We start from the raw sequence: 25,342 nt of genomic DNA on the forward strand, positions 1-25,342 counted from the left end.
GTCTAGTTCTGTTTATTTTAAGTATACTTAAAGAGGTTTATCTTCACGATGTTTTTGTTTAATACTTGTAATTTTGTTTATAGAATGTTTTGAATTTTTTAAATACAGCTTTTGTCTCATTACACACTGAGGTAAAAAAATCCTGTGTCACTGTTACAGTGTGTCACATCGGTTGTTGTTATACCAGATGATGTCTGTCTTGAAACTGAAAGCAAATATAAAATAGATTAACACTAGTAGTGAAGCACCTGTAGTATTTATGTTGTTGTGGAGTATTTCTGTTTGTGTAAAAGGAATCTTCCTAAAATGATTGCAAAAGAAAATCTGGTTGGATGTGGAAATAATTTTTAGCTGCCAAAGTTAAACTGTGTGTTATCTACCACTTAATTTCTCTGCCAGATTTTGGTCCCAGACTCCATCCTCTAACCACCATTAATTCCATCTAGTCCCATCAGAGGACTTCTTCCTTCGTTTTGCTTTGGTTTATAGGTGAATATGGAAAGTACCAAAGCAATTTTCACCCTGCTTTCAGTTCAAGTCATGTGCGTGACAAGAATAGGTGAGAATCATAATTGTAGAAAAATTTTCCAAAGTGTTGGCTCAAGCAGGTATTAACACAGATGAAGTATTAGGAAACTTAATGTTGCAGTCAAAGCAGCTGATATTTGTGTATATTTGAATATTATAAGTAGCTTGTTTGACCAGTAATTAGAGGTTCACCTAGGATATAAGGTAGTGCATTTTAAGTCCTGCATATTTTCTGTGATCTAGAGATTATCTTAAGTCCCAGTCTTTCTGTGACATTTGCACCAGAGAAATTTTCTTCTGTTCCAAATCATACCCTGATATTCCATTAGCATAGTTCTAAAAGTACCTGTTTTTAGTCCTGAATTTGTTCACCTCTTGTACATGCAAAATAAATCAGTTTTGCTTCTCACCCAAACATACTGTTTTATGAGTAGATAACACTAATTTAAATAGCTGTTATCGACTACAGTAGATTAATGCTGATCTGCTTTTCTCCACTGTCTAATAAATGCTGGGCAGATTTGAATTAATACAGCAAAACTAGCTAGAGTCTTCTCTCAAAAGTGACTGGAGTGCTGAATATGTGTCCAAAAATTATATTGTTTCACTTTCCTTTTTGTGAAGTTACGTTCTTTTAAAGTTCATATTCGTAGAAATTGGGAAAGATTTGAATTGACAGAGCAGAATGATTTTTATTTTTTTTTCAGAGCTGTGAATGTGTCTTTCTTATGCAAACACCATAAACATTAGGTATTTTTTTTATTTGCTTAGACATGAATATATCAATAGCTGGTGGAGCTTGAGTTAATCCTTAGGTCCCCAACTACCAGCCATTCATACTGCAAATGTTTGAGCTGTGGTGGCTAAACGTAAAAAAGACACTGCTGAATTTTAGGACCTGAAATTAAAGCTGCTATTACCTCCTTTCTTGCCTTTCTATACCCAGGATATTATGGGCGTATGTTGGTGTGGGCATCGTTTTCAGGAGAGCCACCAGCAGAATTCTACATTTCTGCCTTTGACTTTTCTCAGTCTTGCTTACTCTGCTGGCTGCATTATTTAGCCCTTTATGTAACCTCCTCCTGCCCTGTGCGTGCATTCACCTGGCAGAATTAGTGATTGCTGTACAAGCAAGACTTTCAAATACTCTGCTTTAGAGTACACAGTGTTCTCATGCACGCATAGCAGTTTGCGATGGATGGCCCTCTCAATCACAGCTAGAAGAACACTCACACCTCTGATGTAATTTTGTGGAGTATAAGCATGAGTTATATGTCAAATGGATTCAATGCAGACAGGATTAAGCATGTAAAAACAAAACACTGCATAGTAGTAGAGTGATAAAAAGCAGCCAGGAAGGGCTTAGCACGTACTGTAGGGAGTCTGAGAGGTGCCTGTTGTTACTCCTAATGTTTAGCATTTGTGATTCAGCTCTTCAGCTTGCTCTAAGAGTGAGAAAAAAGAAAAGTAAACTTGACCTTGACCTCAAGAGTGCCGCTTGACCCCATTGCTACTGGAAGAATCGTGGAACTGCTTTTCCTGTTCCCATAATACCTTTTCTTATATTTAAAGAAAGTTTTAGCAGCCAAATCACATGACCCTACAGCAGAAGGGGGCTTAGCCTGGTGAATGCCACACATAGTTTTTGTTCTTCTGAGAAAAAAATGGGGCACAGACTTCCTGGTAGGCAGCCAGTGAGTGAAGTCAGGTGGAATTTGCCTTCACTTGGTTGTAATCAGCTTTATCCCTTTGTTGATGCCACCTCAGCCATACGCCGTTGCTGCCTTGTCATCCTGCTGCTTACTGTCATAAAGCTCAGCAGGGAAAATAAACTGAGGCCACCATAACACATAGAAGTGTCTTGGCAAGATTTGGCTGGTCATCTGAAGTGCTTTTCCTTTTTCTGTGGGTAGGAGATGAAGTCAGAACTGTATGTTGTTTCGTATATAGGGATCATTATTTTTAGACCACCAGCAGGTCTTAGCATCTGCATGTAATCCGCTCAGAGCCACATGAGGCATCAAGGTTTGCACAAAGCGTCTGTGGAGCTCAGAGTCATGGATATTGAGTGTAACTTGAGTTTTGGAAGCGTGGATGCTCAAAGCACTGAATTGTGTGATAATTTAAAGCTCAGTGACTCATGTTCATCTATGTCAACTTCTATATTTCAGGCATGGCAGATCTGTGATAAAAGCTTTTTATAAAACCAGATCCCAGCTTATGTAATTCTTGGTGCATTGGTGTTCTGTGTGTCGAGCGAGGGAGATACAAGGCTGTCCTATTAACTGTAGCCTGAGTGCCACTGGGCTTGGAGCATGCATGTATGGCAGCCAGGAACTTCTGCATGCTCTCAGCAGCCGGGGACAGTGCATCTAGAGGGACTCTTGGTACATTGAAAGGTTATCAGGGCCATTCTAAAAACCACCAGCTGAACTGCGTGCATTTGGTGCTGCCAGTGAGAAGGTTTGCCTAGGATGTCATCCCTCAGCTATACATAGCAAGCTCAAAGCTCCTTACAGAGAAACCTCTTACCAGTCACTTTCCACAAATGGGGCATATACCTAAAGGTACTTAGTGAAAATCCTTGAGAGGTATTTAATGCAAAAAGCAGTTAGTGTCTCTGGTGTTTTGCAGAAGCCCCCACACACCACTAGCAGGGAGAGGTACAGGGCAGGTACAGCACAGCACTTGGGCCAGTTATTTGTTTTGTCTCAACCAGGCTCTGCCGCCCTGAGAGCTTGCCAAGATGTGTGACATGGGGGGGCTTGACAACCTGATTGCCAACACAGCCTATCTGCAGGCAAGGAAGAGCGGAGATGGAGACACCAAGGAGATGCAAAAGAGACGTAAGAGCCTCTCACTGCCCAAGATTGATCAATGCAGAGAGGTTAGACAGTCTGTTGTTGCTGATTATGACAGCATTTGTGAGCAGCAGCCCATTGGCAAGAAATTCTTCAGAGACTTCTTGGAGACTGTGCCAGAATATTTGGTAGCTAGGGACTTCCTGGATGAGGTGTCAAACTGGGAGTTAGCAGAGGACAATGTCAAGAGCAGTACCATGGAGAATATGATCACCAATTTTCTTAAGGCAGGCTCCAAAAACTATCTGGCTTTCATGAGCTCTGACTTGGGCAGCAAATGCCAGGAAGCTACTGCGAAAGACTATGAGAATGTCATGCAGCTGGCCAAGGAGGAAACCAAACTCTTCCTTAAAGGCCAGCCTTTCCAGGACTTCCAGACCAGCCCCTTCTATGACAAATTCCTCCAATGGAAAGTTTTTGAGAAGCAGCCGGTAACTGAGAAATACTTCTATGAGTTCCGAGTGCTGGGCAAAGGTGGCTTCGGAGAGGTAAGAGCTGTACTTTTAAGGATGTGGGTCACCCCCCCGCCCCCCCCCCAAGACCAGCAGTGGGTTTGCAGAGAGGAACTTGACAATAGATTAAGAAATTGTCTAAGGTTTTGCAAAACTTGCTCTTTCAGATTGTGTGTTTCCCAGAAATTAGTCTGGGTTTGTTACCTCTACTGTGATGTAGGCTTCAGATGCCTGTTAGTGAAGAGCTACTCTAAAATTTTTACATTCTGTATCTATGCTGGTATAAAAACAGGCTTCTTTACAAAAGCTTCTATGACTGTCCGTATAGTTGGTTATTAGTCTGGTCCTTGGGGCACCATTTTAGCCTGTGCTAGCTCACAAACTCCCAGGTAATTCTGAGCTGCAGTGTAGGGAATAGGACAGATCAGGATCTGTTCCCAAAACACAGCATGAATTAGGCTACCTTTTTTTAAGGTATATGCCGCTTAATCTCATGGTCAGACAATGGGTCCTTGTTCATTTTATTTACCTGTTCACTAATGGTGTCCTCAGGAACTCTGTGTAAGATCGACCACATACTGGTCCGGAATAGAACAGGCTGTACGCTTGTTTTTTACTTATTTTCTCTGCAAATATACTTTGTCCTGGAAGTTAGCATCAATAGCTACTAACAGGCAGCTGTGATTCCCCAGTTCCTGCCTGTTACTGCCCCTTGATATTCCAGTCTGTATGTGTAAAATTCCTTCATTACCTTTCCTTGTGCATCTTGCTTCTCTAGGTTTGTGCCATCCAGGTGAAAAATACTGGCAAGATGTATGCCTGCAAGAAACTGGATAAGAAAAGGTTGAAAAAGAAAGGTGGAGAGAAGATGGCACTACTGGAGAAAGAGATCCTGGAGAAAGTCAACAGCCCTTTCATAGTCACGCTAGCTTATGCCTATGAGAGCAAAAGCCATCTGTGTCTTGTCATGAGCCTCATGAATGGAGGGGATCTGAAGTACCACATCTACAACGTGGGAGAAAGGGGTTTGGAAATGAACAGGGTCATCTATTACTCAGCTCAGATCACCTGTGGGATTCTCCATCTCCATTCCATCAAGATTGTGTACCGGGACATGAAACCAGAAAATGTCCTCCTGGATGATAACGGTAATTGCAGACTGTCTGATCTTGGATTGGCAGTGCAAGTCAAAGAGGGAAAAAGCATCACTCAGCGGGTGAGTACATATTCATTGAACATTGGCAGTGGGAAAGGAACCTGTTCTATTTCTAATGCGTTATGAATACAAGACTTAATTCCCCGGGATTTGTTCTTTGCTAAAGACCTTACGTGGTCATTTCATTCTAAGAGACAGGTGGTAAGAAGATTTAGTTAATTAACTCTCTAGATGCTATATGTAGTAAAATAATTTCTCTTACACAAAAACAGTAGAACCAACTTGACCTGTTGTTTCTTTTAAGATAAACTCTTGAACCAGTCATTTTAGAGAGGCTAATGCAGATGCCCTGTGCTTGAGCAGTAGTGCAGAGTCAGGGATTTAACCAATTACTTGTTTGTTTAATGCGCAGCAAAGATATGACTCCTCCTGTATTCAGTTTTTGCCCCTAAAGAATACAGTTTCTTCCAGATTGCTCTTAAGTGATGCTACTGGTTGTATTGCAGGTATTCATGGTGCTGCACAATAAACCATTGGTCATCCTTCCTCCCTCCAGAAATTAATTCCTGAAAAAGTTAGTAGACTTGATAAGAGTTTGCAAATGTACGTGCCTGTGTGCATGTGTAGGAAGAAAGAGACGGATAACCGAGTGGTTTTGGCTGTGTGAATTAGACTGTGCAGCACTTCAGTTGTGCCTGTGGTCATCCAAAACTAACACAGATATGTGATAATGTCATGAAGTATACATAAGAAAGAAGTATTCAGGTAGCTTAACTATGAAAAAAGTGTTTTTCTCCCAAGGTGTCTGGAGCTTAAAGAAGCATATAATGAGTGAATGTGTCTGAAGTACACTAAGAATGTGAAGAAACGGAAGCAATGTTCTAAACTGGTCTAACTGCCTTATGTTAAATGCCTCAAGTCATTCATAGAATCATATAATCATAAAGGGTGGAAAAGACCTCTAATATCATCAAATCCAACTGTCAACCCAACACCTCCATGCCTACTAAACCATGTCCTGAAGTTACTTTCCAGTTACATGTTAAGTTACTCTGTAGAAATTCAGTAGTGGAAAGAGGACCTACTAGTAACCTTTTGCATCATGCTAGAAGTACACATGTCTTTTGACATTATTACTTAATACAGTAATTTCTAGTTTGAAGCATATTTTTTTCCTGGCAATTTAGAAAGTTTGTATTATTGGTGTTTTTAGTTCTCAGTGAAAGGAAATATGGAAACTGATGTATTTTTAGATAGGAAATAATTTTAAAAAGAGACTGCGTTGTGTTTTAGATATGAAAATACAGTTTCTGTGAAAGCTAACGTAGATTTTTAAATAGAACTTACGTGAAATGGAAATGTTGTTTTGTTTGTGAAGATGACATTTTGATCAGTGAGCCCAAAGCTATAAACCTTACAGTGCTTTACAAGTTACAGATGCATGCAGTTGTTATGATCAGAAAAAATAATTTTGTCCAAGGGCAGTTTTTCCTCCTTGTAACTGTGTGGGGTTTGGCAGGAAAAAAAAACCAAACAAAATGAGAGAGTGTATTTAGAAATGTCTGACCACTTCTGTTGGTATTAGGGTAGAACCTCAAAGCAGTAGCGGACAAGGCGGTTGTTCCTCCTCACTTTCTATGACAGTCATCAAGTTGTTATAACGATTTTTCTTCTGTTGTTGTTTGCTGTTTTTAGAAGCACTACTCACCCCCGTTATATGAGTGCTTTTATTAGAGCAAAACCAGCAATGAAGAATAAAGTACGTGATTGTAGTGTGTTATAAGGAATTTCTGTTAAAGGCAGCTTTATTCATATGGGATATTGAAATAGGAGGAGGAAGAAATAGAACATTTTTTTTTTCCTGACTATGAGGGAGTTAAATGAATGATAATTCTTGGTATTATTTTGCATTTCTATAAACTAATTCTCTTTAAGTAATTTAAAAGCTACTACTAGAAAATGTTATACATTAGTATTGTTTATAGTAATGTCGTGCACAGGAAGAGGTAAAAACACCTTCACAAAATTTGTTGCATTAAGCTTCACCATGTACCCCTGTAATAAAATAAAAATGGTGCTGTTAAATTAATTTTTGTTTACTAATCACAGTTACATTGTGGCTTAAAATTGGCAGAAAGTTTGTATCATAGCATGCTTTTTGAGTATGACTATCAAATTGTTATCACTTTAAAAAAATCTTGAGAGAAGACATTTGTATAGGTTTGGGGTTTTTTCAACCGAAAAGACATACGACTCCAAGAAGGATTTATTACATTTAATTTAATCAGTTGCACCAGTTGCAAAACTGTCAACACAGTTTTATAAGGGCAATTTTATAAGCTAAAGCAGAAAATATCTTCCTCCAGGCCAAATCTGTATTGTGCTGTAATCTGAGAGAAGTGCCCAACATCATAAAGCTGTTTCTAGATTTTGGACGATGGTATGAACTGACAAGGCTTACAATTTTTAGTCACTAACTATAGGGAAAATACTACTGATCTATAACCTAAAGCCCCTTCATTTCAATTTATTTATCTGTTTGCAAAGAATCCTCTCTGTTTTGATAGATGTTATAATACATTGAACTTCATTCGTATCTCCAGCGGTTCTAACTTTAAAGCCTTGTAACCTTGTAATCCTCTTTTATGACCTGGTTCTTCAATACCATACTTAAAAATACTGTTCTATTGCACTATGAGACCAATGCCTAACTTTAATCGTATTCATAAGTCATTCTACTGCCTGAGAGTAGTTAACTAATATCCCTAATACCAAATAAAACCGTAGTTTAACTGTCAGTTAATGATCATTTATTTAATCTGTTAAGATAAATTTTAATTAGCCAGTCTTACACATATTACGAAGACTTAAGATAGTTTATTTGTTAAATGTAAGGTAGAAATAATTTTTAAAATTGCATCTATTGTGGTCTTTCTGTAAGATGATATATTTAAAAAACAAGTCGGATTGTTTCTTTTTTTCTGCTGTCTAATGAAAGCTTGTGAGCTTGAGTTGTTTGATCTTTCATTTTTTTTCTTGTTTTTATATCAGTAGCAGCAACTGCTGAATTCCTTGTTTTGCTGAAGAACGATTTCAGAGGAAAAAAAGTAATATGCTTTTCTGGGTCGTATGTTAACAATTCACTCACACTGAACAGATTTCTACAATGAAAGCTACCTTGTGTTCAGTAAAGCTACTTTTATTATGAGATTGTATTCATTCTGAGTATGGAGATCCTGGTTTAGTCTCATACTCTTAAATGAAGAAGCAGAATGGTGCCTCTTTTAAAATAGAGCGCTTTCCTCCAAATTGTTTTCTGCGGGTGTGAACTAAATAGATGCTAAAGATAAAGTAAAAAAATTAAAGATTTTTCAACAACTGTCTAAAAATCTTTCTCAGCAGTTTAGGTTTTTCTTCCCAAGTGCTAATCTTTTCATGAGCTCTCTGGTTCTACAAGTGTTAAGTGGATCTTCCTTGTGAGTAAGCAAAATAAAATAGAAGACTCTTCCATACCTTTTCTATATCAGGAGGGGCCAAGTAAACAAATGTGGAGTAGACATCTGATCTTAGGTACCTGCTTAAAAATGTTCATCTCCATGTGTTTGACTGCAGCTATGCTGATACGAAAATGCCTCTTAATACTTCACGGATGGTGAAACAAAGCAGCAGTTTTCCACCTTTTTTTTCTACATCTCTTTTTTTTTTGCTATATGTGATGAAGTAGTAACATCACGTGATGATTTGCGTCTTTCCTTATACAGGGTTGAATAGTATATAATATATAATATATGGATTTATCTGTGTGTTTATTTCGTTAGAGATTGCAAAAAATAGAGTATTTTGATGCATTCTGAATGTTTTCTACACCTCTCATGAGTGTACAAGCCATTAAAGATAAATTTGTTCTGCTTCCAAAGCATCAAAAAAATTTCTAGCCTCTCCTGTATGAATAAACGCACATCACCCATACATCAGCTGGAGGATCCATAAATCCCTTTTGTAAATCTTGTTAGGTGATTAGGTTATCACATTGCACAAGTGATAAGCTAGTTAACGAGTTCCTGTTTTAGACATTTTCCAAGTTTTCAGTGAAGATTTCTATGAAACTGTAATGTTTATGTATGGTTTACCAGCCAAAGATTATTTTCTTAATGGGTAGAAAGGTTTTTTGAATGGGCGACTTTAATGTAGTCTTCTTATAAAGTAGCGTGCGTTTATGCTGCGGAAAAAGCATTGTGCAGCTGATGATTTAGTACTTACGTAACTGAAGAAGTACCCTTGGTATTCTTTAAGTATTGTCATTACATATACTCCTTTTGAGAAATTTTTGTCTGCCCTATACCAATTGTCTGTAGCTATTATAAATAAAAATACTCTAGTTGTAGGAACAATGCTCCTTACAAAGGTCTAGAAAGAGTTGGATACCCAGCCTTAGTTTTCTCCCTTTCTTTTCAATTGCTGAAGCAGCAAGTAGAAACATCTGGCTTTCCATGTGAATGTTATTTTGAACATATATAGGCAATTGTAAGCAATAGGTACAGTAATAATTACAAAGTTTAGAAAACTTTAATTTCACTAAGGTGTGCTGATTTGTATTTGTGAAGTGCTGGGTGGCTTTAGAATGGAGAAATCACACACAAAAATCTCAGTACATGTTTGAACAGTAACAGTCTTGGAAGTAAAAGAAGTAGAAGGCAATTGAAAGCTACTGAGAATGTATTTTTTCTTTATGAAAGAAACATGGATTATATGGGATCATCTCGTGATAGATACACGTACCTGTGCAATCTACCTAGAAATGTGTATATGCACACTTAGGAAGAGTTCTTACTGCCATCACTGGAAACACAAATAAACTGTTTGCCAGTGATAACAGAATTATTTAGGACTTTAGAAAATATCATAATGACTTTTCATACAAATGTGCCTGCAGCATCTGTTCTGATGTGTTGATCGTACCATACATAAACTAGGTTGTATCTTAAAATGACGCCTTTTTGAATGTTGATATTCTCTTTGTCTTATGTAATTGAAATAGGCAACAATTAGAAACTGAGAGCCAGCAAAGATGGCTTTTGTGCAGGCAAAATGTTTTGTCTAGTTAGGTACTCACTTGATTGATTCTGGAACTAGTCCATTTTGCGTATGACAGAAATGAGGAGTCTCCATCCCGTGTTTCTCCACGTGAACAGTGTGACCTGGCATCCTTTTTCTTGAAATCTCTGCAACCCTTTCTCATACAACTCAAAATTCACTTCTTGTATGTGAGTCAAATGCTCCCACCCTTATCCGAAAGAGTAATACTACTTAACTTCCTGAGAATGGCTGTGAGAAAAGTGAGCATGTTCTTCTGCTTGGTACCCTCATATCCTCTGCACATCAAAATAGAGAGGACTTAATTCCATTTTTCCAGAAGTCAGCATGTAGTTGCTGTTTATTTCGGGAAGAACTTTCTGCCCTTACTGGCTATGGCTTTTGTGCAAAGCAACTGTTGCATGTAAATTATGAAGTACTTTTGTGCAGATGCGTGTGAGCCAGAGAGCTTAAATATTGACATAATAACTGTGAAAAATAAGACAAACAAAATTTTGTAGTATTTATAAAAGTGCATTCATATCTTCAGAAGTTACAGGCTGCTTCACAGTTTTCCTGTGCTATGTTTTATAGATTTGAAGGACATCATAATATTTTTATAAGAAAAACATGTTTTGGTTAAAATCTTACTCAAAATGTTCTTTTGCCCTCCTGTATGTTTGTTTATTGTAACATTCTATTTCTTAGGAAAACAGAAGGAAATCTACTTAGATGTTCCTGAAACTTGCAGTTTAATTTCAAGGCAGTTGAGAAGCGGGAGGAGGGTTTAGACTTGTGAAATAAAAAATAACTCAGCAAGCTATTCTCCAGTTGACCTTTGGTCATTATCACATGGCATACTTGCTGGATAAGATTCGGTAAAAATTTATTCTTCCTTTGCACTTTGAAAAATGACAGCCCTTCATTTCCTCAGGATTAGAGTGACTTGCTGCTATTTTACAGTTTCAAAATCACCATTCTGCTTATGCATTTTTAAGTAAGGCATGTAAAATTGATTACATTTTACTAGCAGAACTTTGTGCTTAAAAATTTTGAAAATCACAGTTGTTATGAAGTGCATCATCATGACAGGTATTTCAGATTTTTTTTTTATCTCAAAACATCTAGAATTATGAGAACGCTGTGTGTCCCATGAAATGCTTTCCCTGCACAGGGCCTGCCATCCATGAGACATGTTTTTCTGTCTGGGAAAAGACATTGGACCCATTTAAGACATAGCATCAGGTCTCTGCATGACTTTAACCTTGTTCTTCATTCAGTTTAATCCGACAGTTAATAAATGCTGTAGCATGTTCTACAAAAAAGCAAGAGATGAGATTACTTATCAAGTTCCTAGAGCTGATAGAAAGCTTAATTAAGCTCTCTGAGCATGAACAATGCTGTGTAAGTGCTAAATACTACTGTTTAGCCCCTTAGCTCTTGAGGCTCATTATTTATTATAAAAAATAATATACATTCTGGAATGATCTCTTTTGTAAATCATCTAGTGGGCCACTTGTTGGTTAGACATGGTCAAAGATGTTTTTATTTTACTGGGTAAGAAATGCATCATTTGGCTGACAATTAAATTCTTTGAGCTGTTGATTTGACAACTTTGACCAGTTGCGGGAACTGTAAGCTACAGGATGGTGAGGAATGTATTACTTCTGTTCTTACTGGACCACATGTGACATTCCCTTTACTGTGATGAGTAGTTTCAGTCAACAAATGTATCATGACTTTTTTATGAACACAAAATAAAATCCTGAAATTACAGACACAAGCAAGTGACAGCTGTTGGCTTGGTTTTGCTCATTGTTCAAGTTTAAAATCCACTAGTGAAAGGTAGCAGGTTCCAGTTACGCGGGGTTGGTTCTTAACACAATGTGTAGTTAAGCTACAGGACTCTTTTGCAAAAGATCTTGTACAGTCTAAGAATTTATCTAGGTTCAGGGGGACAGTGAACAATTGATAGAAGACAGCTTTGTTGAGAGAAAGCGTGTCTGTCTCTGGAAGCCCTTGAATTGCAAACAGTTGGAGTTTAGGAAGGTAGAGAAGTATGAATGTACACACCAGGTTCTTGTAGTCTTCCCTGTGCATCCGTTTTTTTGGCCAATTCACAGACAGTAAACTGGCCATGTGGGCTTTTGGTCTGATGCCGCCAGTACTCATGTAAAAGAATTGTACCTCCAACATCAGTGGTGATCCTGAAAAATAAGGTGGATGAAATTCCGTGGGCTTCAGTGCGAGACAGTAACCATCCAGGCCTCGCTGTCACTCGCACTGCTGAACCTACGGGGCTGTACCTGCCCTGGAGGGCCAGTACCCTTCCAGGGCGCCTTGCAGGCCTGTGCCCTTGGCCACACTGGCACTGAACGCAGAATTTCTCTTTGTCCCTGTTTTGAGAAAGGCACCTACACGTTGTGCTATGACACTGTATTTGCATTCATTTTAAAGAGCTTCATAAAATATATACGGAGCTAAGTAGATGGAGAATTTTCTCCCTTATTAGTATTGTTATGGAATATTCTGTAGCATTAAATAATAAAACCATAAACATCTCTGAAGTATTATTATTCCCACATTATAGATGGGAAATACTCAGGAGCAATTTAAAGGCAAATTAAAGGGAAAATCATGTCGCAGGAGGACTAAAGAACTCTGATAATTCTTGAATTCTGATTGTGTGGTTAGGAGTCTGTACCAAGTGTGCTGCTTGTCCTATATGCTCCATCCCTGTAATTTCTGATTGCCTCACCGTCTATGACTGCATATTTCTTCTGATGACACTTCACCAAGGTGGGGTTGTTTGCAGGTTCTGTCTCCAATGGGGATCTGAGACAAAGATCATGATTTATGCGTAATCACACAGGAAGAAAGTGGGGAGATGCTCTGGAGTCCAAAGTTAAAATCGGTGCCCAGTTACTGGACCGTCCTTCCTCAAGCCATTTATCCCTTTGATTTCATGTGGTGTGAATCTAAACTGATAAACATGCTGTAGCTATGTCAAGGGTGAGCACAGAGGCAGCCTGCCCTTACTCTCACAGAAGTGGCTTTCTCTTTCATTTGTGCAGCTTCTCTGATTTCAATGACTACTGATGTCTAAGCTTAAAAGAGTAAAATCTGATGGTGGATTTTTTTACTACTGCAGTTAGGGATTTTGAACCCGGTGGCAATTTTGTTTCCATTTTTTCTAATAGAGCAGAAGTTTGTTCTGTTCTTTTTGTGCTTTTATCTGTGTGGCTTGTTTTAAGGCAGACAGCTTTCCTTGTTAAATTTATGTCCCAAAGGGAAAATGAAAAAAATTTTCAGGTGGAATTTTGTGTAAGCGCGTGGGATTCAGTAGCTCCTAAGCTCCTATACAGCCTTCGTCGTTATCTTTTCCTGGTACTCTGAACAGGCCTCCCTGGGTTCTTCTGAATCAGTAGCCGTTGAAGTTATGATGGGCCGGCCCATCTTAAAGTCCTTCCCTTTGCTAAGCATTAATGATATGCCCAAGTCTTTGTTCTGTGAGACTTTTCAAGGGTGCCTTATGTCCTAATTAGATTTGATTTTATCTTCATTTTAAAGTCAGTTGCCTATTCATTTGATCAGCTGGCTTCTTGTTTACCTTATGAATATGTGGTAAGAAAGTCTGGAGGAACTACAATGCTGTGTGACTTATTTAGGTTACGTTGCATTCCTCCTCACCGTGGCTTCTGGGAGAAAAAAGATTGTAGAGTGAGTGACAGAGGCAGATCAGTTGTTCTTCTCTACATGTAAGGCCTGTTAGCTCGTGTGCAGAGAAGAGTTTTCTGTGGTCTGTTCTTGCATTCCTCCAGGGTCCGTTAAGGCCATTGCTGAAGGAGCGGAGGAACAGCTGGACAAGAGAACAAAGCAGGCAGTGGCACCCCTTGGAGGAAGGAAGGACCGAGCCCCAGGAAACAGCTGATAGAGCTAAACTCAGCTTGTTTTTTTTCCTCTGTTCAACAGTTCTTGTGCCATGGCAAACAAAAGATAGACATTCTGATTTGCTTTACTGTTTGGTTTGTGATATCAATTGAGTTTGTTTTGCAGAGATCTGTGGGAAAAGGTAGGGAGATCTAAATCCCATTTCTCCTCATTTGCCTGTTTCTGTGCTGATGAAAGCTCCAGAGAGTTCTGTTTCTTTCTCCCCTGCATCTGCTAGAAGCCGGGATAACAGCGTTGTTGGAGGGAATTTCCCTTCTCAGGTCAGCAGTCGGAATGGGATGTATGAGCGTGCTTACACCGTGGGCCTCGCTCTGCTCAGAGGTGTGGTGTGCCAAGTACCCCTTGACTGTCCTGGGAACAGAGTGCACTTAAGTGCTTCTCAGCATCACATCTTGTATTATTAAAAGTTTATAATTATGTGATCTTTTAAAATTTTATGCAGGATCACATTTCACAAAACGTTTCTGCACTGTCGGATGAGTCATTCCTACTGTGCCCTGTCAAACCACACTCAAAGCAACAATTCCACTTTACAGAGCTTCTTCACTAATGTATCCAAGGACAACATTTGGTCATTACATTTTAGGGGATTATTGAAAACTTGTATTTTGGGTTGTTCTCAAGATTGAAAAATAAAGGGAGAAGTAGATCTGTTAACCCTTTTCAAAAGCAAGTCAGTTAAAATTTAATTGACTGAAATTTAATGACTTTTTATATTTCAAACAGCATATGCAAGTAAGGCATATCCTGCTCATCATCACAAAAGACAGTATTGGATGGAGAGCAAGCAAGAAATAGCTAATGTTGTACTGATTACACTTCAGAAAGTTGTGTGCCTCTGCAATGGCATATGATTCCTGCCTTCTGTAAAAAAGTTGGGATAATATAATGTTCTTTGGCTCCTTTGTGATACTTTTTTTTATTGTGTCCCATTAGACGCTTCCAGGTCAGTGAAGGGGTAATTCTGTGTGTTTCTGTCTCTATAAGATCACTTGAGCAGTCAGCACATATCTTCAAATGGTTCCTGGCCTTATCAGGAATCCTACAGGAAAGAAGAAAATTAAGTGCTTGGTCTTAGTCTCAGTCAAAACCCATTACATGTCCTAGTAGTGCAGAGTTGACAAAAAAGGAATTCAACTTGTTGCGTGTGTTTTTTTTATTTTCCCTGTTTCCATTAAAAGAGTGAAATTTATCCATGTAAAATGAGATCTCGTAAGAAAAAGTGGTTTTCAGTTAATACAAAACTTCTGAATTTGTTTCCAAATTGTATTGAGAGAAAACAACTACAAAATCATTTTTTGTGTGATAGACGTACCAGCAACTCACACTTAGAGGTATCCATTCTGAGGCATGGTCAGATACTTCTAGTGGAATTAAATACTCAGTATCAGCCCGTGGAAAATAGACCCCTTATCAAAAACAATGCATTTATCTTTTTTATGGTATCTTTGCTTTCCTTTGCTTTCTGTCCTTTTTTTCCCTTTCTAAATTTTAGTATAATTTATGGTATATTTATTTACTCTTTGACCTGCTGAGAGTAACTGAACTCAATACTCTGATTCACTTTTGCTTTGGCAATCAGTGGATGCATTTTCCACCTAATACACCGTTTTTTTGCTGCTCAAATCTCGCTACTGCTAGTGAGAGTTGTACAGTTTAAAAACTCCCTTCACTAAGCTTCTGTTCTACCTGCTTGAATAAACTTCTGCTGAGTCATTGAGGCTGCCTTTCATGTTGCCACAGGATCTCTTTTGCTTGAAAGATGATCTAATTTTTGACATCTTGTTCTCCGTAATGATTAGTGCGGGGACGTTAGGTTTTAGCTTCCCTCTAATGCTATCTACTCCTCAAAGACAGAATTAAATCTTCATTTCAAAGATGTGTGTTCTTCCAGTTCCAGGGCTTGAATACTTCCGTGGGGTTTTTTGTGTTCCCTAATACAGCAAATACTTACAACTTTGTCATTCTTCTTCCCAAATGATTTTGCTAAACCTCCACATATGTAGAAATAAGTGGAAAAGACTAAAATTTAAGCTCTTTTCTTTCTTTCTTCACATTCCTGTTTTGATAAAGATTGTAGAGATTTATATATTTCTTCCCCCTCTTTTTTTATGTGTTTCTTCCCCCTTAAACGTCACTGCTGACTACTTGTGAAATGTGTTTGTTTCTGCTATATAATGGTAATGTCTAAGTGGGTTTTGAGTCTCAGGGGTTATGAGATTATGTTTAGATTCCTGTTCCTTCATTCTGAGTCGTAGGAAAGCTTCAGGACTGGGGGGAGATTTGTTTTAAGATTAGGTTCAAGTTTTGATGAAATTCCATGAGAAAAAGAGGTCTCAAAATTCCAAATTGGAATGGTTTGACATATCAGAGGAACCCTATCTGTTTCTAGACTTCTCTCAAGTTGAGCTGCATCAGCTCAATAACAGCTCAAAAGATTTCAGTGCTACTAATTTAGAACTTTGAAGTTTAATTCTTGTTTGTAGTAAACCCATCCGTAGTCTTTCACTTCAGTCTGAAGGGAAGCTGTTGTTGGTCCATCTCTACTTTCTGTTAAATTGTGGGCATGGAGTCTTTTTGGTCTGTGATTGTGGTCTTGCTTTCTCTGTTTTTGAGAAACATGAGAAGCGTGTCAAAGCATGGCGCTGTTCTGTATGGTGGGACTTACTGAAGGTTACGTGGAAAATGCACTTGGAAGAGACTGAAGTTACTTGGCAACTATTTCTTTTGAAAAAACGACTGTGGAAGAAGGAACACAAGTGGAAGGAAGGAGAGGCAGTCTGAAAGGAGCTGCCTTGAGACACTTTATAACCGCAGAATTCTGACTTTTCCATGTCAGATTTATCCAGTTCCCGTATGGTGATGCTAAGTTGCAGCAAAGTAATGTCTTATCAGAAAGACCATACTGTGCTGTCAGGGTACATTTTGATGATGATATGACTCACCAGTTCTTCAAGGCATTAGTGCCTCAACTTCATCTCAATAAAAATGTTTATTACATCCCAGAAGGGAAAAAAAAAAGACAAAAAATATTCCAGAAGCCTATTTAGTGTCTGTGTTCACTAACTCGCAGTGAGCTCTGTGTGCATCCTTTAGTACCAGACTTTCTCTACTGCTTTCAACCCCTCCTCTCTGTTCCAGGTTTCACGATCTTCTGAGGCCAGATCCATCTGGGTTGTGTGGCCTGTATCTGAGCACTTTTCCCGCTTTCTGAACGGAGCAATAATTGTACATAAAAAATGTAATACTGTTAGGGTATCTCTCAATATTAACTTTTACTTAGAGAAACTCAATGCAAACAATAGAAGTTACCAGTGGAATGATGTCAGCTGCTGCAGTGCCCATGTCACTCCTCTGTACTTTTGTGGTTTTAGTGAAGGAGGCAACAGTTTGCTTTTAACCTTTGCTTTTGCTTTCAGCCTGGCTGATATTTTTGTTCTTCTCATCTCATTTCTGTTTTTCAACCAAGTGGAGGATTTTGCTCTATGTCCCGAAAAGTGAAAAAAAATACAAAGAGGGAAAACAAACTGGATTTAATTTTCTGTCCGTTAGGCTTATGTTGTAGTTGATGCTAAGGTGTTCCCTCTTGCACACGTTGTTTACAGTAGAGTATATGCCATAATGTGGAGTGGCACGAGCTCAAGTTCATAGGGAGACCTGACTCACAAGTACTGTGCCTAAAGTTGCAAAAATTAGAGGAGTTACCCAAACCCCATAAAATAAAATTCATCCGTTGTGCTGTGCTTTTTACAAATATAATTTGCCCAAATGACCTCTAGTTTTAATTACCTTTTTCTTACTGTTTTGCTTTGAAGTGAATTTCTGTCGCTACTTGTGTTCTGGTAGCAGTAAGGATGACCATCTTGAATAACCTTTAGTGAGATTTTGCACAACCATGTTTTTTCATTTTAAATTGTGGTACTACTAATACATCAGTCTCAGTATTTCAGAAAGATATAAAAGAGGTTCAAGCAACTTCTGGCATAGTTATCACTGTTACCTGAATCTGGTAAATATATAAAATAAAGTATAGCATTAGATGCGGCAGGGAATGTTGGGTCAGCTGAGGGAACGCTGTTTTGATTGAAATCCCACATCCTCAGCCACGTAACAGTGCAGCAGAAAGCTGAGCTCCTCTCTTCCCTCCCAGGTGCTCCCTAGAGAGAGAGGCAGCAGGAACTGTGGTGAACACTGTGCAGTCTGTCCCCAAGGGGAATGTGCGCGGCCTGGTCTGGGAGGGCAGCAGGCAGGCTCCCCTCTCAAAAAGCTGTCACTTCTTCTCTTGGAGGAGGGTCTGTTAGTGCTGTGTATATAGTAGTAGTCTTTATTCGGAGAGCTTTTCTCAGGAAGTATGAACTTGTTCTTTCTCCTGGATGCATGTAATTTACTAATTATAATTTTCATATGTTTACTTTCTTACAGTGGTTTTAAGAGGTTTTCTTGGCCCTTGACTGTAGTACTTCCTTTCAGAAACCAACAGGGAGTGCGGGTGAGAACTTCCTCACGCAGTTCAGCTCCCGGTTAGATGAGAATTTTCTCTCTGGCAGCAAACCCCTATGCTGGGCCAGTTATAGTGGCTCAACAAGGAGGGAATTGGTGATTGTTTGTGTGATTTTTGTCTTTTCAAATTGGTTGTTAGTTGTGTTTACAGGACAAAGCTAACAGCGCTGTCTTCAACAGGAAAAAAATTGATACGGAAGAAGAAAGCAAGCTAAACATTAATTTAAAAAGTAACCACTTTTAGGCAGATACTGCACAGGCATTTCCCCTTTGAAGAGCATATTTAAGACATTTTTCCCATATGCTAAGATGTTTAAAGACAGAAATAGTCCATGTGCTAAAACAGTTATACTTCAGAGTTTCTAGATAAAAAAGTTTCAATTATACAGAGATACAAAATATATAAATTATATTACTAATTTTTGAAGAATTATGTAATTCTATTAATTCTATTATTCTATTTAATAGTATGCATTTCATTTTTGACATTGTATAGTAAATCTGTCTGTTTGCAATAGGCTGGGACAAATGGCTATATGGCTCCAGAAATCCTGAAGGAAGAAGATTACAACTATCCTGTGGACTGGTTTGCTATGGGATGTAGTATTTATGAGATGATTGCTGGGCGAACACCATTTAAGGATTTCAAAGAAAAGGTCGGTAAAGATGAGGTTAAAAGAAGAACCCTGGAAGATGAGGTGAAATTTGAACATGCCAGCTTCACGGAGGAAGCAAAAGATATTTGCCGACTGTTTTTGGCCAAGAAAACAGAGAATCGTTTAGGAAGCAGGTATGCCTTACTTCTCAAACACAGTAAAAGCCAAATTAAAGCTGCAAACAATAGTATTATTTTACATATTACACAAAATGAGGTCAGATCTTGACTTTCTACCGAGTACTGAATTTTCCCTTTCATATCTAGGAAGAGAGAGGTGGAAGGTTTTGAAGATAATATGGAAATCAGGAATGTTGTTGAAATAGCTTTATTGTCCATCCTCACCTCAGACTACTCATAGGAGTTCACTTCTTGATATTTTGTAGGGTTAGACTCTATATAGTTCTGGGAGAAGGGAGCAGCCCACTTTTCTTGCATTTTCTTTCCTAAAGGTAAAGGATATTCAAGTAGACACCTGCGTCTGTGGTGCTGTGCTGCTGCAGACTGGATGCAGGATCTTGTGCTGTTATCACTTACTGGAATGATGTGGGCAAAAATCCAAATCTGCAATGTGGATTCTCTTCCCTTGCACGGCTGCGTCATTGGCTTCTTACTGAAGAGACCTTAACCCCTCTGTTTACTCAAGTGCTTTAAAAAAACTCTTATAGAGGTTTCTGGTTTTCCTGACTCTTCCCAGGGAGAAAAGGGAGGAAAAGAATATTTGCCACAAATTCTTAAGAGGCAAAACATTTTGGGGGACTTGAGAAGTGGCTTTGGGTTGATGAAGACTGATGGATGTGTCGCTGACTTAGCAATTTCAAGTAACTGTTCAATAAGAAGAAAATTGGACAACTAAGCATTGTAATATTTAACTTGTAATGTCTCTGATCCCTCTGGTATATGTGTGTGAGTATATATATATATAAAAATCCTCTAGTGCGTGTCTCATGAGACAGACTGGGGATCCACATTTGCAATATAGCAAAATAAAATAAAAACAATACAAATGTAAAAAATTAATGGGAAACTGACAGTGGCTGTCTTTAGAATACACCATGATTTGAATCACCCATGAATACAAATATATATATTGGGTGCTTTTCCAACCTAAAGGTGGAATAGATGCAGGGACTTAATGAAAATGCACAGATAGTCTCCTAAATTTATATTTCATAACAACGTGGAATAGTTTTGCAAAATGTTAATCACACATTTGCCTGAAAGAATTAACTTTAATGAAAGGTAATATAACATTAATATACATATGCTTATTATTCTAGTGCTGAATGAAGACAAATACTCTTTGCGTCTCATGCCTTTTCCCAACAAGTCTGCAAGGCTGCAGGAGAAAAAAATATTTTCAACAGCACACAGAATATGTCTGATACAAAATCTATATTATTTATAGTGTGTTTAAAAAGCTTATTTAAAAAATGAATTTGATAAAAAAACATTTAGAGCATTCTGCCTTACAAATCAGCATGCTTTGCAGCCATTTATTCTTACAGCATTTTGTGAAGAAAATTTGAAATCGGGGAAAATGAAATCTAGACATTCCGAGTGACTTGGTCAAGTTCATTCAGCAAGCCTGAAGCAAAACCAGCAACAGACTGCACTTACTGTAACCATAACCAAAGGCAATTCCCCTTTGCCGAGGGAATAATTTACAGTCATTCTGTCTGCTTAGTGTTACGTTATTCTTCAGCAATGGGAGAAATGTACACAGAAAGGTAATTGCACAGATTATTTTTAATTTTCTGCTATTTAAGATACTCTCATGTGCCATATTTAGAGAAGGAAAATGATAGGTCGTATACCATGTCTGGGTGTGGTGCAGTATAAAAGCCTGCATGTACCTCTTAAACAGGGTGATACTATTCAGGACAGCTCATCCTTATGCGAAGATTAGCACTGTAATTCTACTAAGGACAACGAGACCTTGGGTTATCTACATAAGTGCCTGTTGCATAAGTTAAAGCTGCGCAAGGACAGCTTTACTTTGTACACCTGACCTTTTAAAAAAAATCCACTCTTTTTATTGAAGACTCAGTGTCACTGGCTAACTCAGGAAAGTAGTAACCCTTGTTCTCGACTCAAGCTTTTTGGGATTGACATCTCAAATCCCAAATCTGGAAAGTGACAGTTTTTTTGGTGTTTTTTTAGTGGAGGAATACAAAATTGACAGAGTTTAGATGAGTTCATTTACTCTTTCTATTTAAGTTACGTAAATGTGCCATTCACACAGGAAGAGCGCAAGTTCATCTCCAGCTAGTTGGAAGATGCCTCCGTTGGTTCCAGTAGATGGCGTTCCTGTAGCTTTATTTTTAAAAACTTTTAATGGTTTTGGTGGTGTCAGAAAATACATCAGGAGGAGAAACACTGCACCAATCCATTCTGGACACTTCACCAGCTTTTAGTGCTTTTTGGCTCATGTTACATAAAGGAAAAGCGAAATAAAGTGAAATTTTTGTGAGTGCATCTACCCGGTAGGATTGTCGACGGTGCTAGCCCACTAGTGTCCCGGGACACTAGTGAATTTGAACAGCAACTCTAATGCACTTCAAGCTAACAGTGAATGTAAATAAATCACATTGGGCTTGAGGGCTGCTCAAGTACTTTGTTATCACTAGCTAGCGAAGTTAGGAGATTATTTTGCAAGACCATTTGTATGCAGCGGTCATGATCCATGTTGGCTTAATCTATACATTCATAAGTGTGTTCATATGGCTCTTTTGGGTTGAAAACATCATTTCTTTATTGCCAAGGGTGCCCAGGTGGCAGCATCTATTGTTCTTCAGGCTGTGATTTAGCATCCTGGTTACGGTGTGTACAGTGGTTAGTGGCTGGTGGCTCAGCAGAACCAGGCAGCAGAGGCAAAAAATGACCGTTTTCTGACAAGGGAGCTGAAAAGGGCAGCTGGTCGTTTCATCTCAGCTGTGCCTGGATAGCACTAAGACAGGCTAGAGCATGGCAGGACAGCGTATGAGGAGCTGGAGGACCTGTTCTGCAAACCTGGTGTAAATCTTAAGAAAGGAAGATTTGCTACAGTCACACAAATCTACTACTTACATATGCTGCTTCTACATATTTGCAAAGATAAAAACACTTGTCAAAGGTTTGCATTACATTTTGTTCGTAGAACACTGTCTAGAAATACATGAGGGCTTACACTTTGCTAAGTATATGATTTTGTAAGGAAGTGGGGAAAAAAAAAAGCAGCATGTTAGCAACTACCATTTTCTGAGGCCAAAAACCAGACAAATTTGTTTTTCCTACATTACCATTTTCAAGACCAGTGTATCCATAAATACATTTTAAAAAGAATGCATGGGTGTAGAAAATACAGTGTTTCTCTCTCCTCCTCCTTTCACTAGAATTCATAACTCAAACTTTGCATCCCCTGACGCTAGAGGTGCAGTTCAAAAGCTGTAGTCCGTGGTCATGCTTGAACGAGCACACGTTTGAGGCTCAGATTACTCTTATCATCAGAATATCCGACGAGTCTCTCTGGGGGTCTACAATGAAACAATTCACTGTTTCTTTTACAGCAAAAGTTCTCCTTGAGGTCTCCAGTTGTTTTTCTTAAGATGTATTTAAAGTATTTTAGTCCTTTCTGGATTTTATTCTTGGGTTTTAACAATACTAATAAATGGTTGTGTTTGTGGCAGTGGCACACATACTTTTGCTAATGTCATAATTTGAGAATCTCTTGCTTTGAATCTTTGTTCATTTATACGAGTAGTTCATTTGAATGAACAGAGAGACTGAAACTGCGGGTGTATTAGAGCACCATAGCTGAGTTTTGTCAGGTAAATGCATCTTTGAATTAAGATAAAACCAGAAATGTAATTTGTCAGCAGTGTCCTGTTGAGACTGTTGTTCCTCAGAGTCATTCCCTAGATGTATTAACCCAATGTACCCCAGTCTAGAGTTTAACAGATATTCTTATCCTAGTTAATATAGAGCCAACCCTTGGACTTCCATTGTTGGACAGTACATCCAATATTCCTCCTCCTATCCTGCTGTATCTTCAGTTCTGGTTGAAGTGTATCTTTGGATATGGGTATCTCGGTGCGCTGCCAGAAGCAGCACTGCAACGTTTGCATGGCATCTTGCCCGGACTAATTTACCCTGAGAGGCAGAGTAATGAATAATGGGATCAGGATGTTTTCTACTTCTCAGCTTTGCTTATGTTGTGCAATGCAGCTTTCTTTGCTTTTGAAAAAAGGAATGGCATTGCATAGTGTATTTATATGTATATCTCTCCTAACTCTAAAATGCTTTCATGTATACGAACACAAAGACACACCTGAGAGCAAAACATCATACAGATTAACAAACTTTTGCTTTATTGCAGAAATGAAGATGATGACCCAAGAAAACATAGTTTCTTCAAAACAATAAATTTCCACAGGCTAGAGGCAAACCTTATTGACCCTCCGTTTGTGCCAGATCCGTCAGTTGTCTATGCCAAAGATGTTGCAGACATTGCTGACTTCTCTGAAATACGAGGAATTGAGTTTGATGACAAAGATAAGAAGTTCTTCAAAAAGTTTGCAACGGGTGCTGTCCCTATAGCCTGGCAGGAAGAAATTATTGAAACGGGACTGTTTGAGGAACTCAATGATCCTAACAGAGTAGATTCCGGGGGATACGCAAATGGAGGTGAAGCTAAGTCAGGAGTTTGCTTGTTATTGTAAATATCTCATCATTAACAAAAAGAGTAGAAACCACCTCAGAACTTTCCATATTCTGACGCTGTTTCAGAAACTCGGTGCATCTGTTTAAGAACCACCAATCAGTGTAATATGACATTGACAGGCTATGTAGGACCACCTGTTTACCAGCTGTATAGACTGTATTATTCTCCTTTGCTCTAGCGAAGGAGGTAATATTTTTGTTCTTTTGGAAATTTATCAAGATGAAGAACCATATTTCTCTAAGAAACTTAGAATGATAGAAATTCTGAAACACAAAAAGCAATAACAGAGTGAAGAGGCAGCACCTTTTGAAAATGACTGACCACCATTTTGAATACAATCATTTGTTGGTTTTCTTTCATTTTTCTCATTATTTCTACTAACAATTCCTCTTTGTTCTACAGTTTTCAGGAAAGATTTTTTAATTTTTAAGTAATATTCTCAGTTAGACAATGGAGCTCATATACTATGTCAAACTTGGAATCTTACTGGTTAGCCAGTCTGTCTGTTGTTTTCTTAATTTCTGTTAGTTTTTGGATGGTTTGATTGCAATATGTTCAAATTGTCATAAAATGTAAAAGGTGGCTCTACAGATCATTAGGGAATAGGACCAATAGGATCAAATTATTTTCAAAGTTGATTTTAACAGAGTGAAGATAAGATTGCACCAATTTAATTGAATAAAGCATTTATTTATTATTATTATTAAGTGTATTCTTTTAAGGGATAACACTATATACAAGGAAAATGTATTTCTAAGTGAATGCACGTTCTCTTTGACAATTAATTTTAAACATTTCTCAGGTTTCCTGATAATTTTTCTGTATTTTGGTGATAAATTAAGCTACAACTGGACCAAAGCAACTTGTAACTGGCTTTTTACATGATGTTTATTTCAGTGCAATATAAACATTAATTCAGTAGTTGCTGAATACATTGTACTATTAAGTGCTGTAATGGTGGAAAGGTTATGTGTGCTGCAAGTTGACACCATCTTCAAATGTTCATTGATTCTCATGAAAATTTTGATGTGTTTTATTTTTCAATTTTATGACAACCTAAATTGAATTAATTGGAAAGATTTCTGCGATTACTTGCTACTGCTGAAGTGTATTGCTCATGACATGCATCCTACTGACTTCCTCTGTTAAGAAAATAGGTGGTAGTTATTTGCAACAACTTTGAAAACTGATTCTGCCTGCTGTTTACGGTCATCTGTCTAGCCATGATTTCCCCTGACTAAAGTGGAAGTTGAAACTGCTCCATTCCTTGGAGTCCTGGAGGCTGCTAATACCTCATTTCCTATTTTTCAGAGAGCAAACCTACTGAACTCAAAGACTTCTTTTATATAGGGACTGGAATTGAACTCACATCTACTTAGAAAACCAGTAGATAATGGTGTCTTCTGTAGTTTGGTCTATCATGTGTAACACATAGCTTTAGTGTTTGTTTAGAATGTAATAGCT

The 25,342-nt window shown here is 38.2% G+C and overlaps 1 protein-coding gene across 1 annotated transcript; it reads left to right on the forward strand.

Annotated features, from left to right (window-relative positions):
- Window positions 1-17: 17 nt before the first annotated feature.
- On the forward strand, window positions 18-25,342 carry GRK7 (G protein-coupled receptor kinase 7). Its single transcript, XM_075417975.1, has 4 exons — window positions 18-3,877; window positions 4,620-5,057; window positions 19,040-19,311; window positions 23,534-25,342. Exons 1-4 carry the CDS (start codon window positions 3,275-3,277, stop codon window positions 23,874-23,876), a joined length of 1,656 nt encoding a protein of 551 aa, XP_075274090.1. The 5' UTR covers window positions 18-3,274; the 3' UTR covers window positions 23,877-25,342.

The sequence above is a fragment of the Opisthocomus hoazin genome, chromosome 4, assembly GCF_030867145.1.
Source record: "Opisthocomus hoazin isolate bOpiHoa1 chromosome 4, bOpiHoa1.hap1, whole genome shotgun sequence".
Lineage (NCBI taxonomy): Eukaryota > Metazoa > Chordata > Aves > Opisthocomiformes > Opisthocomidae > Opisthocomus > Opisthocomus hoazin.